General features: G+C 43.4%; 1 protein-coding gene across 3 annotated transcripts in view; it reads left to right on the top strand.

Annotated features, from left to right (window-relative positions):
• Positions 1-4632: 4632 nt before the first annotated feature.
• Positions 4633-13100, top strand: part of SLC25A21 (solute carrier family 25 member 21) — a 236764-nt gene continuing 228296 nt past the window's right edge. Inside the window, exons 1-2 of one of the 3 annotated variants that reach the window (XM_041401079.1) lie at positions 4633-4821; positions 5927-5992. In XM_041401079.1, the coding sequence (XP_041257013.1) occupies positions 4755-4821; positions 5927-5992 (133 nt within the window). In that variant the 5' untranslated portion in view covers positions 4633-4754. Of the gene's footprint in view, positions 4822-5926; positions 5993-13100 lie in introns of those variants that run through there. The other 2 variants (XM_041401086.1, XM_041401095.1) reach the window with 2 other exon arrangements.

Genomic DNA, 13100 nt, shown 5'->3' with positions numbered 1-13100 from the left:
CATTAGCTTGCGGTTAAATCTGTCAATAGTCTGAGCAAACAAGGGTTGTTTGCTTGTTTCAAAGGTAAGTTTCAAAACATCAATTACCCACATAGGATAACAGACGTAAAAGTGAGAAGAAGCTTCTGCATTGATTTGGGTGATCTGCACTAAAGTGAGCATCAAGTCAGATCACCAATTCATAGCTTAAAATCATTGCACTATGGCATTTCACTGCCATCAACACGCAGCATCTGTTCTGCTCTGTGTTTAGCAGACTAAAAAATAGGTAGCATTAAGATCCATTAGCATATCTCTCAAGTTTGCAACTAATTTTACACATATCTGTGATCTATAGGCAGGATGCTCTTCCCCTTCACTCTCAGCTCACGTGTATCTTCTTGCTTTAAATTCTAATGAATAATTTGTTGATTCTTTCCCCAGAGAACTATCAAACGTTTATTTTCTCTTCTCCCCTAACCTCTTCTAGCAAGATCTGAAAACTCCCTTATTTTTTTACTAACCTAGGCACTCTTTGAAACTAAAACCCCCACAAACTGCAAAAAGCAACATGTGGGTCATGTGGCATCAGCATCATACTATTTCTGCCAGTAATACAATATGCTGGATTTGTTTTGCTGCAAGAGAAATACTAAGCCTGAAACAAAACCTTGTTTTGCTTCTTACTGGTCAGGGAAAGAGTTTAACACCATTACAATGCATTTCTAATTTAGCAGCATCTAAAATGACTTTTAACAAGCAGGGAGATAGATTAACAGAATGTGAAGAAAAGTAGCAATTCCTTACCCCAAACAGGCAAACTAATGACTAAAAGAGAAATTAAGTAAATCCAGAAACAAAGCAAGCAAACAAACAAACAAAAAGGCAAGAAATATAATTAGTTATCATGTGAAAACTGGGGAAGAGAGTTTTAAAATTTGATTTGTTAGCCACTACTATTGGGCAGCAGTCGCCATTACAAACTGTAAGGAACTTGCAGCATCACTGCAAGAAAACCTGAAATACCTACAGAAACTAATAGCAGCAACTGTCCCTACCTTCTTAAATACTATACATAATTTCACATCCCAGTCCCTCTCTTCACTTTTCCTACTGCAACCAGAACTGCAGTAACTTCTTAGCTGGACAGGCAAGACAAGTTTATATCTTTCAAGATCCTGAAATCAGTGCTAATCTCTTTACCAGTGACAGGGCAGAAGAGCTCATAACCATCAAACTGATGGCTCCTCACTGATGTACATAGCTCTGTCTCACACAGCTGAAGAACCTTGTCATGAATGACAACATTCTGGGTACTAAACAGCAACATAAAACAAAACAGAACTTACTATAAGCAGCATGTTTAACTGGCATGACAGTTTTAACTCTTGTTAAACCTCATGGGATTTATAAGCTAGTATCATAACATATTTAAATAAACAAATAATCTGAAACAAGTGGTCTCAAATTAAACCAGAGTTGTATATTCCCAGAGCAGAACTGGTCAAGTACGGATGCTCAAGGACAGGTACAAGAACAAGGCAAGCACATCACTGCACTTCCCTAAACCCCACAGATCCTAGAACCTCCAAGATTTGCAGCTCTGAGATCTTCTGAGCCAGAAAGCACAATGCTGTGCTGAACTGATTTTTCTTCCACAGCTAAAGCATTGCAATTTAAGACTGTTCTAACTGGAGGTAGAACTTGCTGGAATATTCAAAAGTCTCTGTGGTGCTGCAGGACACTCTGAATTCCCAAACTTGGGCCAAACAAACTCTTACAGCAACACATCTCCAATCACCTCAAGCCCCTGAAGCTGTACCTAGGCCCAGCTGTAGTTTTTCCATGGACAAACATCAGAGGATGTTCTGTCGCAGGTAAAATAGTCCTTTGGGTACATTTACAGAATGTTTTTGTCCCAGACTCTTCACACTAAGAAACCATAGCCTTTTTCCTCAGAAGAAACAGACCCTCACATCACCATTCTGAATTGGTGGAATTCTGAATAGCAGGAATTACAACAGGAGCTGAGGTATACAGCTCATCTGGATTTCGTAAGCAACTTTAAATCATAAATATTTTTAAAAAGCACAAACTTTATTTTGACAAGTTCTTTTGGTGCGGTTTTTTTTTTTTTTTTTTTTTTTTTTTAATGCATTACTACAATGCCGAGCATCTTCCACAGTTTGTCCTCATCTGACATTAAAGATCCAGCACCGACCTCCTGAATTTGTTCGGGGCAGGTTTCATCTCGGACTGTCCCGACCCCCTCCCGGGAGGCGGCAGCCCGTCCGTCCCTTCCCGTCCCGCAAAGCCGCAGTCTCTGGGACTCCAAATCGCGCATCCCGGCACGGCAAACTTGCTTCCCCCTATCTCCAGCTGCGGAGCGGGTAGCAAGTCGAGCAAGCCGGGTCGCCCGGCGGCCACGGGGAGGTAACACTAACCCAGCCAAGGGGCTGCCACGGCACATGCAGCCGGTCAGTGCGCAAGGGCCCGGCGGCGGCTCGGTCCCGGGGGCGGAGGAGGCCGGGCAGGGCCGCTTGCCCGCGGGGAGGCGCTGGGGGCAGAGCGGCCCGACCTAACGCCGCCTCGGCGGGACGCGCCGCCGCCGCCGAGCCCGGCCGCAGAGGATGGGGCGAGTTCCAACCCGAGCGCCGCGGGGCGGCCCCGACCCGGCCCCGCCGCCCCGTTACCTGCGCACTCCGGCCCCCGGGGCCGGGCGGGGGCGGTGGGGCCGGGTGGGAGCAGCGCAGCTCGGGGAGGGGGGTCTCTCCTGCCCGTCCTGCCCCCGCACAGCCAGTTGTGGTTTCTTCTCGGGTGTTAGCGCTGGCGTGCTGCCCAGGATGGACGGAATTTCCTAGTAAGGGATGCAGTAACCACAAACGGAGTGACAGACCCTGCCAGGGATATCGAGGGAAAGAATGCAGTGGTGCTCATGGTTTCGGAAGAGGCCATATGGAAATAGGATTAAGCCTAGAAGTGCTTTAGGAAACCTGCACAGTGGGAAGGTTGCCCTTTGTGGGACAGGAGGGAGGGGCGTATGGAAAATAAGGGAAATGTGCCAGAGAGACTTCCAGTTGCGGAACTGAATTAGGGGGCATAGATTTGGAATTTGAATACTGTGAAACAACTTATTGTTTCCTAACAATAGCAGAGGTTGTTTGGTTTTGTTTTTTTTGTTTTTTTTTTTTTTTTAAGGAGCAGGTGTTATGCTACTGTGTGAATATCTGTGTAACTTACATGCACTCTGGCCATTATTCTCTTTGATGCAGGGACACGTGCAGAAAACAAATCTATCTGACCAGTTTCTGCACTCTGACGAACTCCAAACTCTCTTTGCTGTCGAAATACTGTAGCAAAGTCCACCTTAATACTAGATTTGCTATTTGTACCCAAGAGAACATTGCACAGGGAGACCTACATCTCTGGAACAAAAAAGTGGTGATGCTTCAGCATCTGCTTTTTGATGAAAGGGAACACTGGAGACTTGATCGTCCAGGAGTATTTACTGAGCAGCATTATCAAGGAACCAAATCAAGGGAACTAAGGGAAATGCTAATGAAATATTGAAGTTGAGATTTTAATTACTTAAAGGTCAGCACATTCAAGTTTTATTAATTTAAGGGAGTTATTCTGTATTCCCACAGCAATCTGCACTCAGCTCCTATATAGATCAAAAATTCATGTTATTGTTTATTTGCTGATGCATTCAAGTGATATAACTGAACACTATACCTGACTATTATTCCTTTTTGCAATCAGGGTTCTGGTCTTATAACATTTTATTAACACTTCTCTGTATATTTCCTACGTTCCCATCCTTTTCAGTAGCAATAATCCTGTTGCTTTGCTCTAACCTTTGTTCTGCTTTACAAAAAGCTACATTTCCTTTTAAGGCTGGAACCTCTAGTCAGTTAGCAACATTTGTGGCTAAACTATCACAAAACACTCGCAGGCACTCAGCAAACTAATGTATCAGAACATCCCTCTCAACTGTCTTGCCCATCAATGGTGCTGCCTCTGGGATGAGCCCATGCTGTCCCCCACATTGTACTCGGACATCTTCTGGAAAGCAGAAATTGGCCTTGCCGAAAGCAGTGCTGGGGGCTGTCCGCAATGGTGCTATGTCCGACCCCTTCCACCCCGTGCCCTGTCACCGTTTTGTTTACTAAGATGGGCCCACAGGTCCCTGTAACACATGTAATAGTTACTCTCCAAGTGACAAAATACTCGTCGAACATCGAAGAGATGGAACCAACCTTTAGACTAAAGGTTTTAAAAGGACAGTAGATTTCAAAAAGACAGTCTGTGAGCCCAGCAGCACCACCGATCCTTCCTAGAAGTTGATGAGCAGAGGATGTGCGGGTGCTAGCTGGGTCCCAGCAGCGGTGGGGAAGCAGGATGCGCGCTGTATGGCACCAGCCCCGAGGCGGGAGTGCACGGCCCGAGCCTGAGCAGGCGATCGGCTGCCGTCCCCCGCCCCAGCCCGGGCGATCGCAGCGCCGGCCGTCCCGGCTCTGCTCTGAGAGACAGAGGCTGCCGCAGCTGCGAGCCGTGCCCGGGGCCGCCCTCTGCCCGGGGCCGGCTGCCAAAGGCCGCCGCGGGGCCGCGCAGCCCGGCGCCCCCGCCCCCGGCGTTCGCGGCTCCCCCTCCCGCCCGCAGATAACCGCGGCCCCTCAGGCGCTTCCCCAGCCGCCCAGCGCGGACTCGGCCCCGGCTCGCAGCCGCTCTCCAGGCGCCAGCTCCCTCTCGTCGCCGCCGCGGCGCGGGTAAGGATGGCTCGGCAGCCCCGGGGCTTTCTGCAGGAGGCCTCTCACCAAGTCGTCGCCGGAGGCTCGGCGGGTGAGTGTGCGCGTTCCTCGTGGGCGGGAAGGGTCTGCCCGTCCCCCGCCGGCGCTCCGCCAACTTGAGGCGCAGGCGGCCGCGCCGCCTCCCCGTTTCCGCGCTGCCCGGGCGGCGGGGAACGAACTGGCTCAGCAGCGGCTCCTCCCCCGCCGAGCGGCGCAGGCGGGCCCCGGAGGCGGCCCAAGCCCGGGGGTCCCGGAGCAGCTTCTGTGACGGTGCTCGGCCCGCCGGTGGGGCAAGGGGATGAAGGCGCGCTCCCTGGCTCCGCGGTGTATCTGCGCCACGCACGCCCTGCAGCCCCTCGGGCGATAAGAGTGGCGGGCGGGCCCCTTCAACGGCAGCAGCCGCCGGTGTCCTGCAGCGCAGCCGGCCCGAAGGGCTGGAGCCGCGCGCGGGGGAGTCCACGGCCGGGATCCGCCTCCAGCGCCTGGATACGGGACAGAAAACGTAGCTGCCCTGCTCGGACGCCTTCCCCGCGACACTTTTCGTCGCTGAGTTACAGAGAAACCAATGCAGGGCTACAGTGGAATTGCGTTTCTGTGGGGTTTTTGAAGTGCTTTAGGAATGTCGACATTACTCGTTCATTTGTAGTCTGTACTGCAAACTACAAATGTCAAAATCGTACACGTCTGTTTAGCAATGAAAGCGTTGCTGGTCAATTTCTTCAGGTTTCTTGCCTAAATCCCAGTGAAACTGAAATATTTAAATCGGCCTGAAGTGTAGGGGATTTTAACACAATATCCTGCTCTTTCAGTCTGCATATGTAAATCCTGTTAATATTTCAACTATGTGGTGTGTTTTTAAGTGATCCTTAGTGTCTCTTCTGAGGTCTAAATGCTGTTTGTCATATTATGTTTTACATGAAAGAGAAGAGCTACGTGGTAGTATTGCTGTGTCTTATATCATGCTTCAGTGTAAAGTGTGCAAGAAAAATTCTCCTGTGATTGAGATCTGTGTGGCCGTGATACTACACGTGAGCTGGCCTTCCATTCCCTCTAATTCCCCTTGTACCTCTAAATCCACCTCTATGCATTCCTGCCACCAACACACATTTGAGCAGTTTATTTTCATGCTAGTGACTCTGTATGCCCTTTGTTTTCAGCCTTCTCCTTTGACAGCGAGAGATGTCATAGCAGAAGTGGGGAAGTCTGGTGTCCCAGTGTATTCTGTGAGTGCTGTCCCTGCCCTTGCAGTGTATTATATGACTGTTTATGTAGCTTTTCTGCAGCCTTTGAAATTCTAAAGGTTTTTTGGATTCTGCTTGGTACCACCCCCATCTTCCTATAGGAGAGAATGGAAAGGTTTAATCTGTCCTAGACTGTTGAAAACCCTTCATACCTGAAGGGATACTGAGGTGTTTTGCCACCAGATGTTTTGCAAGATGACACATTTATCTGTCCTTAGCAGTTGGCCTGTACCTTAGTGATTTAGATGGATCTAATGCACTGTGTTACCATCCTCTGGCAGGAGCTTGTTTTTGTTACAGGTTCTCTTTGTAGAAGAAGAAATTGCCTAACACAACAGATAGAAAATTGTCATTTAGATAAATGAAAAATATTTGGTAATCTGGTAGGCATCAGTCTTAGGGTGAGAGAATTTTCAAGGAGACTATTGATCTGCATGCAACACTTTAAAAAAAGTATAATGTGAGAGGCCTGTTGTATCTAGTCCAGAGACATAGTGTTAAAGATGCTTGCAACCTTTTGCTTAATCTCCTGTCAGGCAGGCAAGTTCCTTGGCTGTGTCACTAGCCTTAAATTTGTGCAGAGATTTCTATTAATTGGTTTTGAAATAAACCAGTAATTATTTATTATCTGAGTCTGACCAACACTAAAATTTTTAGATGTGCGCTTGCTTCAAATGGGAGCTCAGAAGTGTGTTAAAGGCAAATGGCTGAAACTTGAAAACTTGCTTGACAGATGCTTAAAACTCAGTTGTGTTTTTTTCTTGCTAATTTATAGAGGAAGTAGAAGGTGAAGGTTGGAGTTTTGAGCTCTTCAGTCTAAAGGTTAAATTTCTTCGGCAAGTGTAGATACAACATGGAAAGGGTGGAAGCAAGGAGAAAAGGAGAAAACTAGTTTCCCAATATTACACTGACCATCCTATATTGTTTTGGCTGTCTCTGCAGGAGGACATAGGACCCGTGAAGGTGTTTTGTTCTGTTTTCTGGCCTCAGGTGAATGCCACAGACATCCTAGTGTGACTTTGCTGTCTGTACCATACCCTGGTATTTAGAAAGAAAACCAACAACAAAAAAAAAAAAAAAAAAAAGCCAAAACAAAAACCCAAAAAAACCCAAAAAACCCTAACAAAACAAAGCCCCTCCAAAAAACCACCCCCAAAAACGCCCAACCCCCAAACAGACATAAATTAGTCTTAGTTAAGACTTTAAGAAAGTTTCTAAGAAAGACACTATGAGTTGGACTCTGTCAAAGCATTGGTAGGAAAGTACTGAGGTGGTTTGGAGTGAATGGCACTGCCCAATAGGTGTAATTGAAGGGTCAGAAATATTGCCTGCATAAGTAAAATGAGAGGTTATTTAGTATCTGCATGTCTGATGCAAAAGGATCTGATAAGAAATAATTCTGCTAGGTTGAGTGGAAAATTATTAGAGATAAACCTAAGCTGGCAAAACAGGAAGAAAGGGATTTTTTGACTCTTTGTGGGAGATGACAGGACTTGTTCATGGACTTAATAAAGACAGGGGAAGTGAAAGAAAGAAAGAAAGAAATCAAGCGTGACCCCTAGTCTACAGGACTGATAAAATGGAAGATACTGGCATGCTGGAAGAAGGAGAGAGGAAAGTGTTCAGTGTTTTAAGAGCAAATATATCAGCAAACCGTTGGCTGTCAGAGGCATTGCTAAGTTAAACTTGAACAGCTCTCTGCTGTAACTGAATTGTAAAAGTCAGGCATGACAGATCTCGTGCATACTTTGTCTGTGGCAAAGAGTGCATCTGCTTTCATGTGCCTTGTAATCTGACTTCATGTGAAAGGGAAAGCTCTGCTTCATGAGAGCAAATGAAATTTTAAATATGAACGAAGTCTTAGTCTTAGCTTACTTCTGCTGGCATTGTTTGCTCCCAGCTTTCAGATTCCTCAGTGACGGTTAATAGCATAATTCAAAAGACTTGGTTTTGTTTGTTTGCCCGAGTGTATGAAAATAGTGAGGAAAAAGACTTAGACTGAAATGTAATTGGGACACTTCATTAGTAAGTTCAGGCCCTTCTAGTACAGGGAACTGCAGGCACGCTCCTTTTCTCTAGTGGTTAATTAGTAAGCTAAGGCATGTGTGGAATTTATAGCAAAAAAATGAAACAGAAAATAAACTCTAAACTGTAAGGATCATTGTGAAAAGAACAACTTGGGAGCCTCTGATTTCCTTAGATTTACAGCAATTCTTCAAAATGTTATTTGGGAAGCTCAGTCAGTGCAGGGTTCAAGTCATAAGAATTGTTTCTCTAAAACACAAAGATCAAAAAAATCCTTGTTTTGCCTGCCTGTATGGAAAAGGCAGAAATTAAAACAATAGTGTTGAATACAAAGTCAGGGGATATTTATTTCCTCATAGAGAGGAACTGAATAGTGCAAAGTATGTTATGTGATACCCAGATTAATTTGTCTGTTAAAAGACATACTTGTAACAGAGTGTTGAGTCAGTTTGAATGATGAAGTGCAAATGTCATAAACAATTGCACAGATAAGGCAGGTGGCTTCATACAGTTACCGTGAAGATTTTAGGATGCTTCTGTTTGATAGAGGTGTGTTCTTGTTTTTTTGATAACAAAAGACTGCAGATAAAACAATTAGCTAAAACCACATGTAACATAAAAAAAATTTAATTTATATTTAGTTGTATGATAGCCTCTCTTTCTTCCATACATGTACAAATAACCTATAAACATTTTAAATTTTGAAGTTAAAATTTTGAGTAATTTATTTCATATATTTAGTAAGTGATAAATAGATGACTTGTTTTTCAGATCTGTAATGCTTAACCAATCTTTAAGAACTTTTTTGCTGAAAATTCAGTGTGTTTCTTTGCCTAATTCCATTTAATAAATGAACATGAGATACAAAATTAATTACTGTAAAATGAATATGGAAAAGTCAGGAAAAAATGAGTTTTAGAACAAAGCAGTTACTTCATAGGGATAATTCAGGCTGATCTTTTTTTCCCCCTATTCTTCATGTTTTCATGAAACTGCAGGGTTTCTGCCTCTCTGTACTTCTCGGCTTCAATTTTTTAATATTTTTTTAAATTCTTTTTTGAAGAGTTAGGTTTCCAGCTGCATTGAAACCTAATAGGATTTGGGAGTCTAATTCTCTTAAGCTCCTTTGAAAGTCCAAACATTTTTTCTTGACTGGTGTTTTATTTCAGGAGTAGACAAAGTTGATTAACCTGGATAGCAGCAACTTCTTTGAACCAGATCTATAAGCAGGAAAGCCACTTGTCAAACTAAGACTGTTGAATGTAGATACAGTATTAAAACCAGTGTTTGGTCTTCCTGTTGCAAGAGGCATTAGGCAGGCAAAAATCATTACAAGGTACTCTAGCCAGCATAATCTGTGAAACACCTTAGCTTACTTGGTCCCTATGAATGGGAGAGTATGATAGATGTACAGGAAGCACTTGAAACAACAGGAAAATTGTCTAATTATTCCTCTCCCCCTTGCTTGTTTTTATTTTTATGACAGTTTTATGGGAATTAAAGTTAGGAAGAGTATTCCATGTTTCCTTGGGTATTTTTTTCTTCCTTTTAAGCCATGCAATGGGCATTCATATGTTACTAAAATAATTGGTTAATGCTCAGAGGTAATTTCAACTAGCTAAGTACTTAGCTACACCTTGTAACTTTCTTGACTTGAAACCATAAAATTTTAAAGTGCTTAAACCTTCATTTTTCCATTTCTCTGAAGTTACTTAAGGCTGAAATATTACCTGAGGCCACAGTTCATGCTCGGTGTCTTGCTTCATGCTTCACTGCCTTGATTTGGTATTTCAGATGTTAGCAAAGTCTCTAAATTGAAAAGCTAAGGATGGGAAGTAGTCATAAAGTAATAATTTCAAGGAAGCATTCTACAAGTTAAAGTACTCCAAAGGAATGCACTAGAAGCAACCAATGAAGCCAGTTTTCTCTGCTACTCTGAGAAATTAATGGTGTTGGACTTGGAGATTTGGATGGGAGTTGATTGGTTGGAAATATGGTGAGGAGAAGTTCGGGTAAGAGAAGACCAAAATAAGGTTAAGTGTGTGTAAGCTGAGATATCAGATATCCTGAACCTCCTCCAGTATGCTTGTAGAAATTTGGGGGACATAGGAAGAGTTGGGAAGTTAGGACTTGGAAAGATTTCTGTCTGTTTCTGCTCAGACAACCATCCATGCACTCTATGTTTTATGAAGCCTGCTGAAAAGAAAAGATGAAGTACCTGTGCAAGATCTGTGTAGGCCCTATTGCTTTCATCATGATACAGCTCAAAGAGGGAGTACAGTAACTGGGACAGTTTGACTTCAGTGGGTCACTGGAAATAAGGAAGAGCCACCAGGGAAGCTCCAGGGATGCTGCTTTTGAAGCCAGTATAGTTGGATTGCTGGCTTTGGTCTCCTAGGCAATTCAAAACCATGCAATGTGATATTTTTGAATACAGTAGAATATAGCTGCATGCTGCAGACCAGAGCAGTGACCAGCAGCTGAGGGTATGCAGAATGCCATGGATTGAACCAGCTGAAGTTACCCTGTGAACCATTCCCAGTGGCAATTTTTCAGTGTATTTTCCCACCTACTATAGCATTTCAAACTTTACTTCTGTAACATTTTTCAGTCTCTGAGTCTCCCCTGTTCTACGAGGTGCTAATTCTAAAAATATCTGAATCTGAAAGACAGATTGGACTGTTTGCTTTGTATACTTCTAACTGAATTAAATGTTATTGGGTTGCCACAGAAAACCTTGTTTAATTTTACTGGAAACTAATGAAATCCTCATGAGCATTCATACATTTTGCTGAATATGTGAAGCTGGCAGCTAGCAAAATTCCTCTAAATTTTCAGACAGTTAAGTAATTTGAAGAAGCAATAACCTTACAATGTAGCTTTAGTTTAAGCAAATGAAAATCGCAATGTAGAGTCATGGAATTGTAGAGTTGTTTGGATTGAAAAGGACCTTATAGATAATTTAGTTCCAATCCTCCTGCCATGGAGAGAGATGCCACTTACTAGATCAGGTTGCTCAGGGCCCTATCCCACCTGGCCTTGAACAGTTCCAGGAGTGGGGCATCCACAACCAATCTGAGCAACCTGTTCTAACACTTCAGTACCATCTGAGTAAAGAATTTCTTCATAACATTTAATCAAAAACTTCCCTCTTTCAATTTAAAGCCATTGCCCCTTATCTTGTCACTATCTGTCCATATAAAAAGTGCCTCTCCCTCCTAAGTTCCTTTATGGTACTGGCAGGCCACAGCAAGGTCTCTCTGGAGCCTTCTCTTCATGCTGAAGAACTCCAGCTCTCTCAACCTGTCTTTGTAGGAGAGGTATTTCACTCACTATCATCTTTGTGGCCTCCTCTGTGCCTGCCCTACAGCTCCATTTTATTCTTGTGCTGAAGACTCCAGATCTGGATGCAGCATTGCAGGTGATGTCTTACAAGAGCAGAAGTGCAGAATCAGCTCCCTTGGCCTTCCCCCACTGCCCTTGGTGCAGCCCAGGATAAGGTTTGCGAGTGCACATTGCTGGTTCATGTCCAGCTTTGCATCCAAAAGAATCACCAAGTCCTCTGCAAGGCTGTTCTCAATGACTTATTGTCTCAGCATCTACTTATGTCTTTCCTTGCCTGACCCAGGTGCAGCACCTTGAACTTGGATTTCTTGATCTTCATAAGGTATTTTTAGGCTCCCCCATCAATTTTGTCCAGGATCCTGGATGGGATCATGTCCCTCTGTTGTGTCAACTGCACCACCAAGCTTCATTTCATCTGCATATGTGGGGATGTCTCAATATCTCTGTCAGTGATGAAGACACTGAAGAGCACTGGTCCCAAGACAGAACCCTGAGGGATGCCACACATCACTGGCTTTCACTTAGACACACTGCTGTTGACCCCAACTCTGTCTCTGTCCAGGAAGTGTTTAGGGTGAACTGATCTCACTTGATTGAGTCATTGCAGTATACTAGCAACTCAAGAACAGCCATTTGGAGCTCTTAAATGTGTTTCAGGCTATGTTTGGGGATTTATTTTTAATGGAATAGCTTTTGTATGGGGGGGGGTTAAGATATGAAGTAATTTTTTCATGTTTATGTAACAGTGACAGAAACAAACTTAGAATTTTCGTAATTTCTAACATGTTATGACACCTGTAGTATGTTTCTGTAGAAGCTGGGACTCTGAAGAGAAGAATTTTTTTGGTCGGTGGGCTCAGATGCAGCTCATATCAAACTGCTTGTTGAACCTGGGGATTAAATTTCAGACTTGCTCTGGTACTCACTTGGTTTGAGAATCCTGCAGCAAACTCATAATTCCAAATGTGTTGTTGTTCCAAATAGAGTACGCTGGGATACACGGGTAAAAGTGAGAGGTTGGCTGAGCTTTATTTAGTCTGGTGTGTAGGCCAATGGGACAAAACATTTTGTGCACAGAATCCTCTATGGGTGTAATAAGGCACTTATCCTTCAGATGTTGTGTATATGGTAAGCATGAGGGTGTTCAGAAATGTTATCAATTTCCTATTTGTTTTGGAGTAAAAAGTTTTTTCTCAAAAACCTCACCTCTTATCTCCTACCTTCCATAAAAGCACAAACCTGTCAAAACGACCAACTTCACACCCAGAAAACGGAGTATGAAGTTATTTGTACTCATTCGATCTACTGCCCACAAGATGGCAGTGCAATACTACAATAAGATGCTAATGTGTTTTGGGTTTATTTCTTACCTGTGGCAGAGTGTTAAAAATGTATGTTGAAGCTGTTGCTGATAAGAAGATAAGCATATGTAATTTTGAATTATAATATGCAAAATAAAAGCTTAAATATGTCAAATGAATAATGATCAATAAATGCTGATTCCATGTGTGTATTGCAAATGAATTAAGCACAAGAATTGTAAGTGGTGATGTATCACTGATAAAGGTCAATAGATGTTTGTAATGCTAAGATACCATATATAAATAAAAAACTTGGGCTATATTTGTGTCCCAGTATAATCAATATGCAAATAGCTACTGATTTCCACAGTGAGAAATTTGACTCTTGATTATTTTAATTTTAGCATAGATTTTATGCA

This window comes from Onychostruthus taczanowskii, unplaced genomic scaffold (genome assembly GCF_017590055.1).
Source record: "Onychostruthus taczanowskii isolate IOZ18803 unplaced genomic scaffold, ASM1759005v1 scaffold1, whole genome shotgun sequence".
NCBI lineage: Eukaryota > Metazoa > Chordata > Aves > Passeriformes > Passeridae > Onychostruthus > Onychostruthus taczanowskii.
Note: the sequence above shows the minus strand (reverse complement) of the source record. Positions and strands in the feature narration are given on the sequence as shown.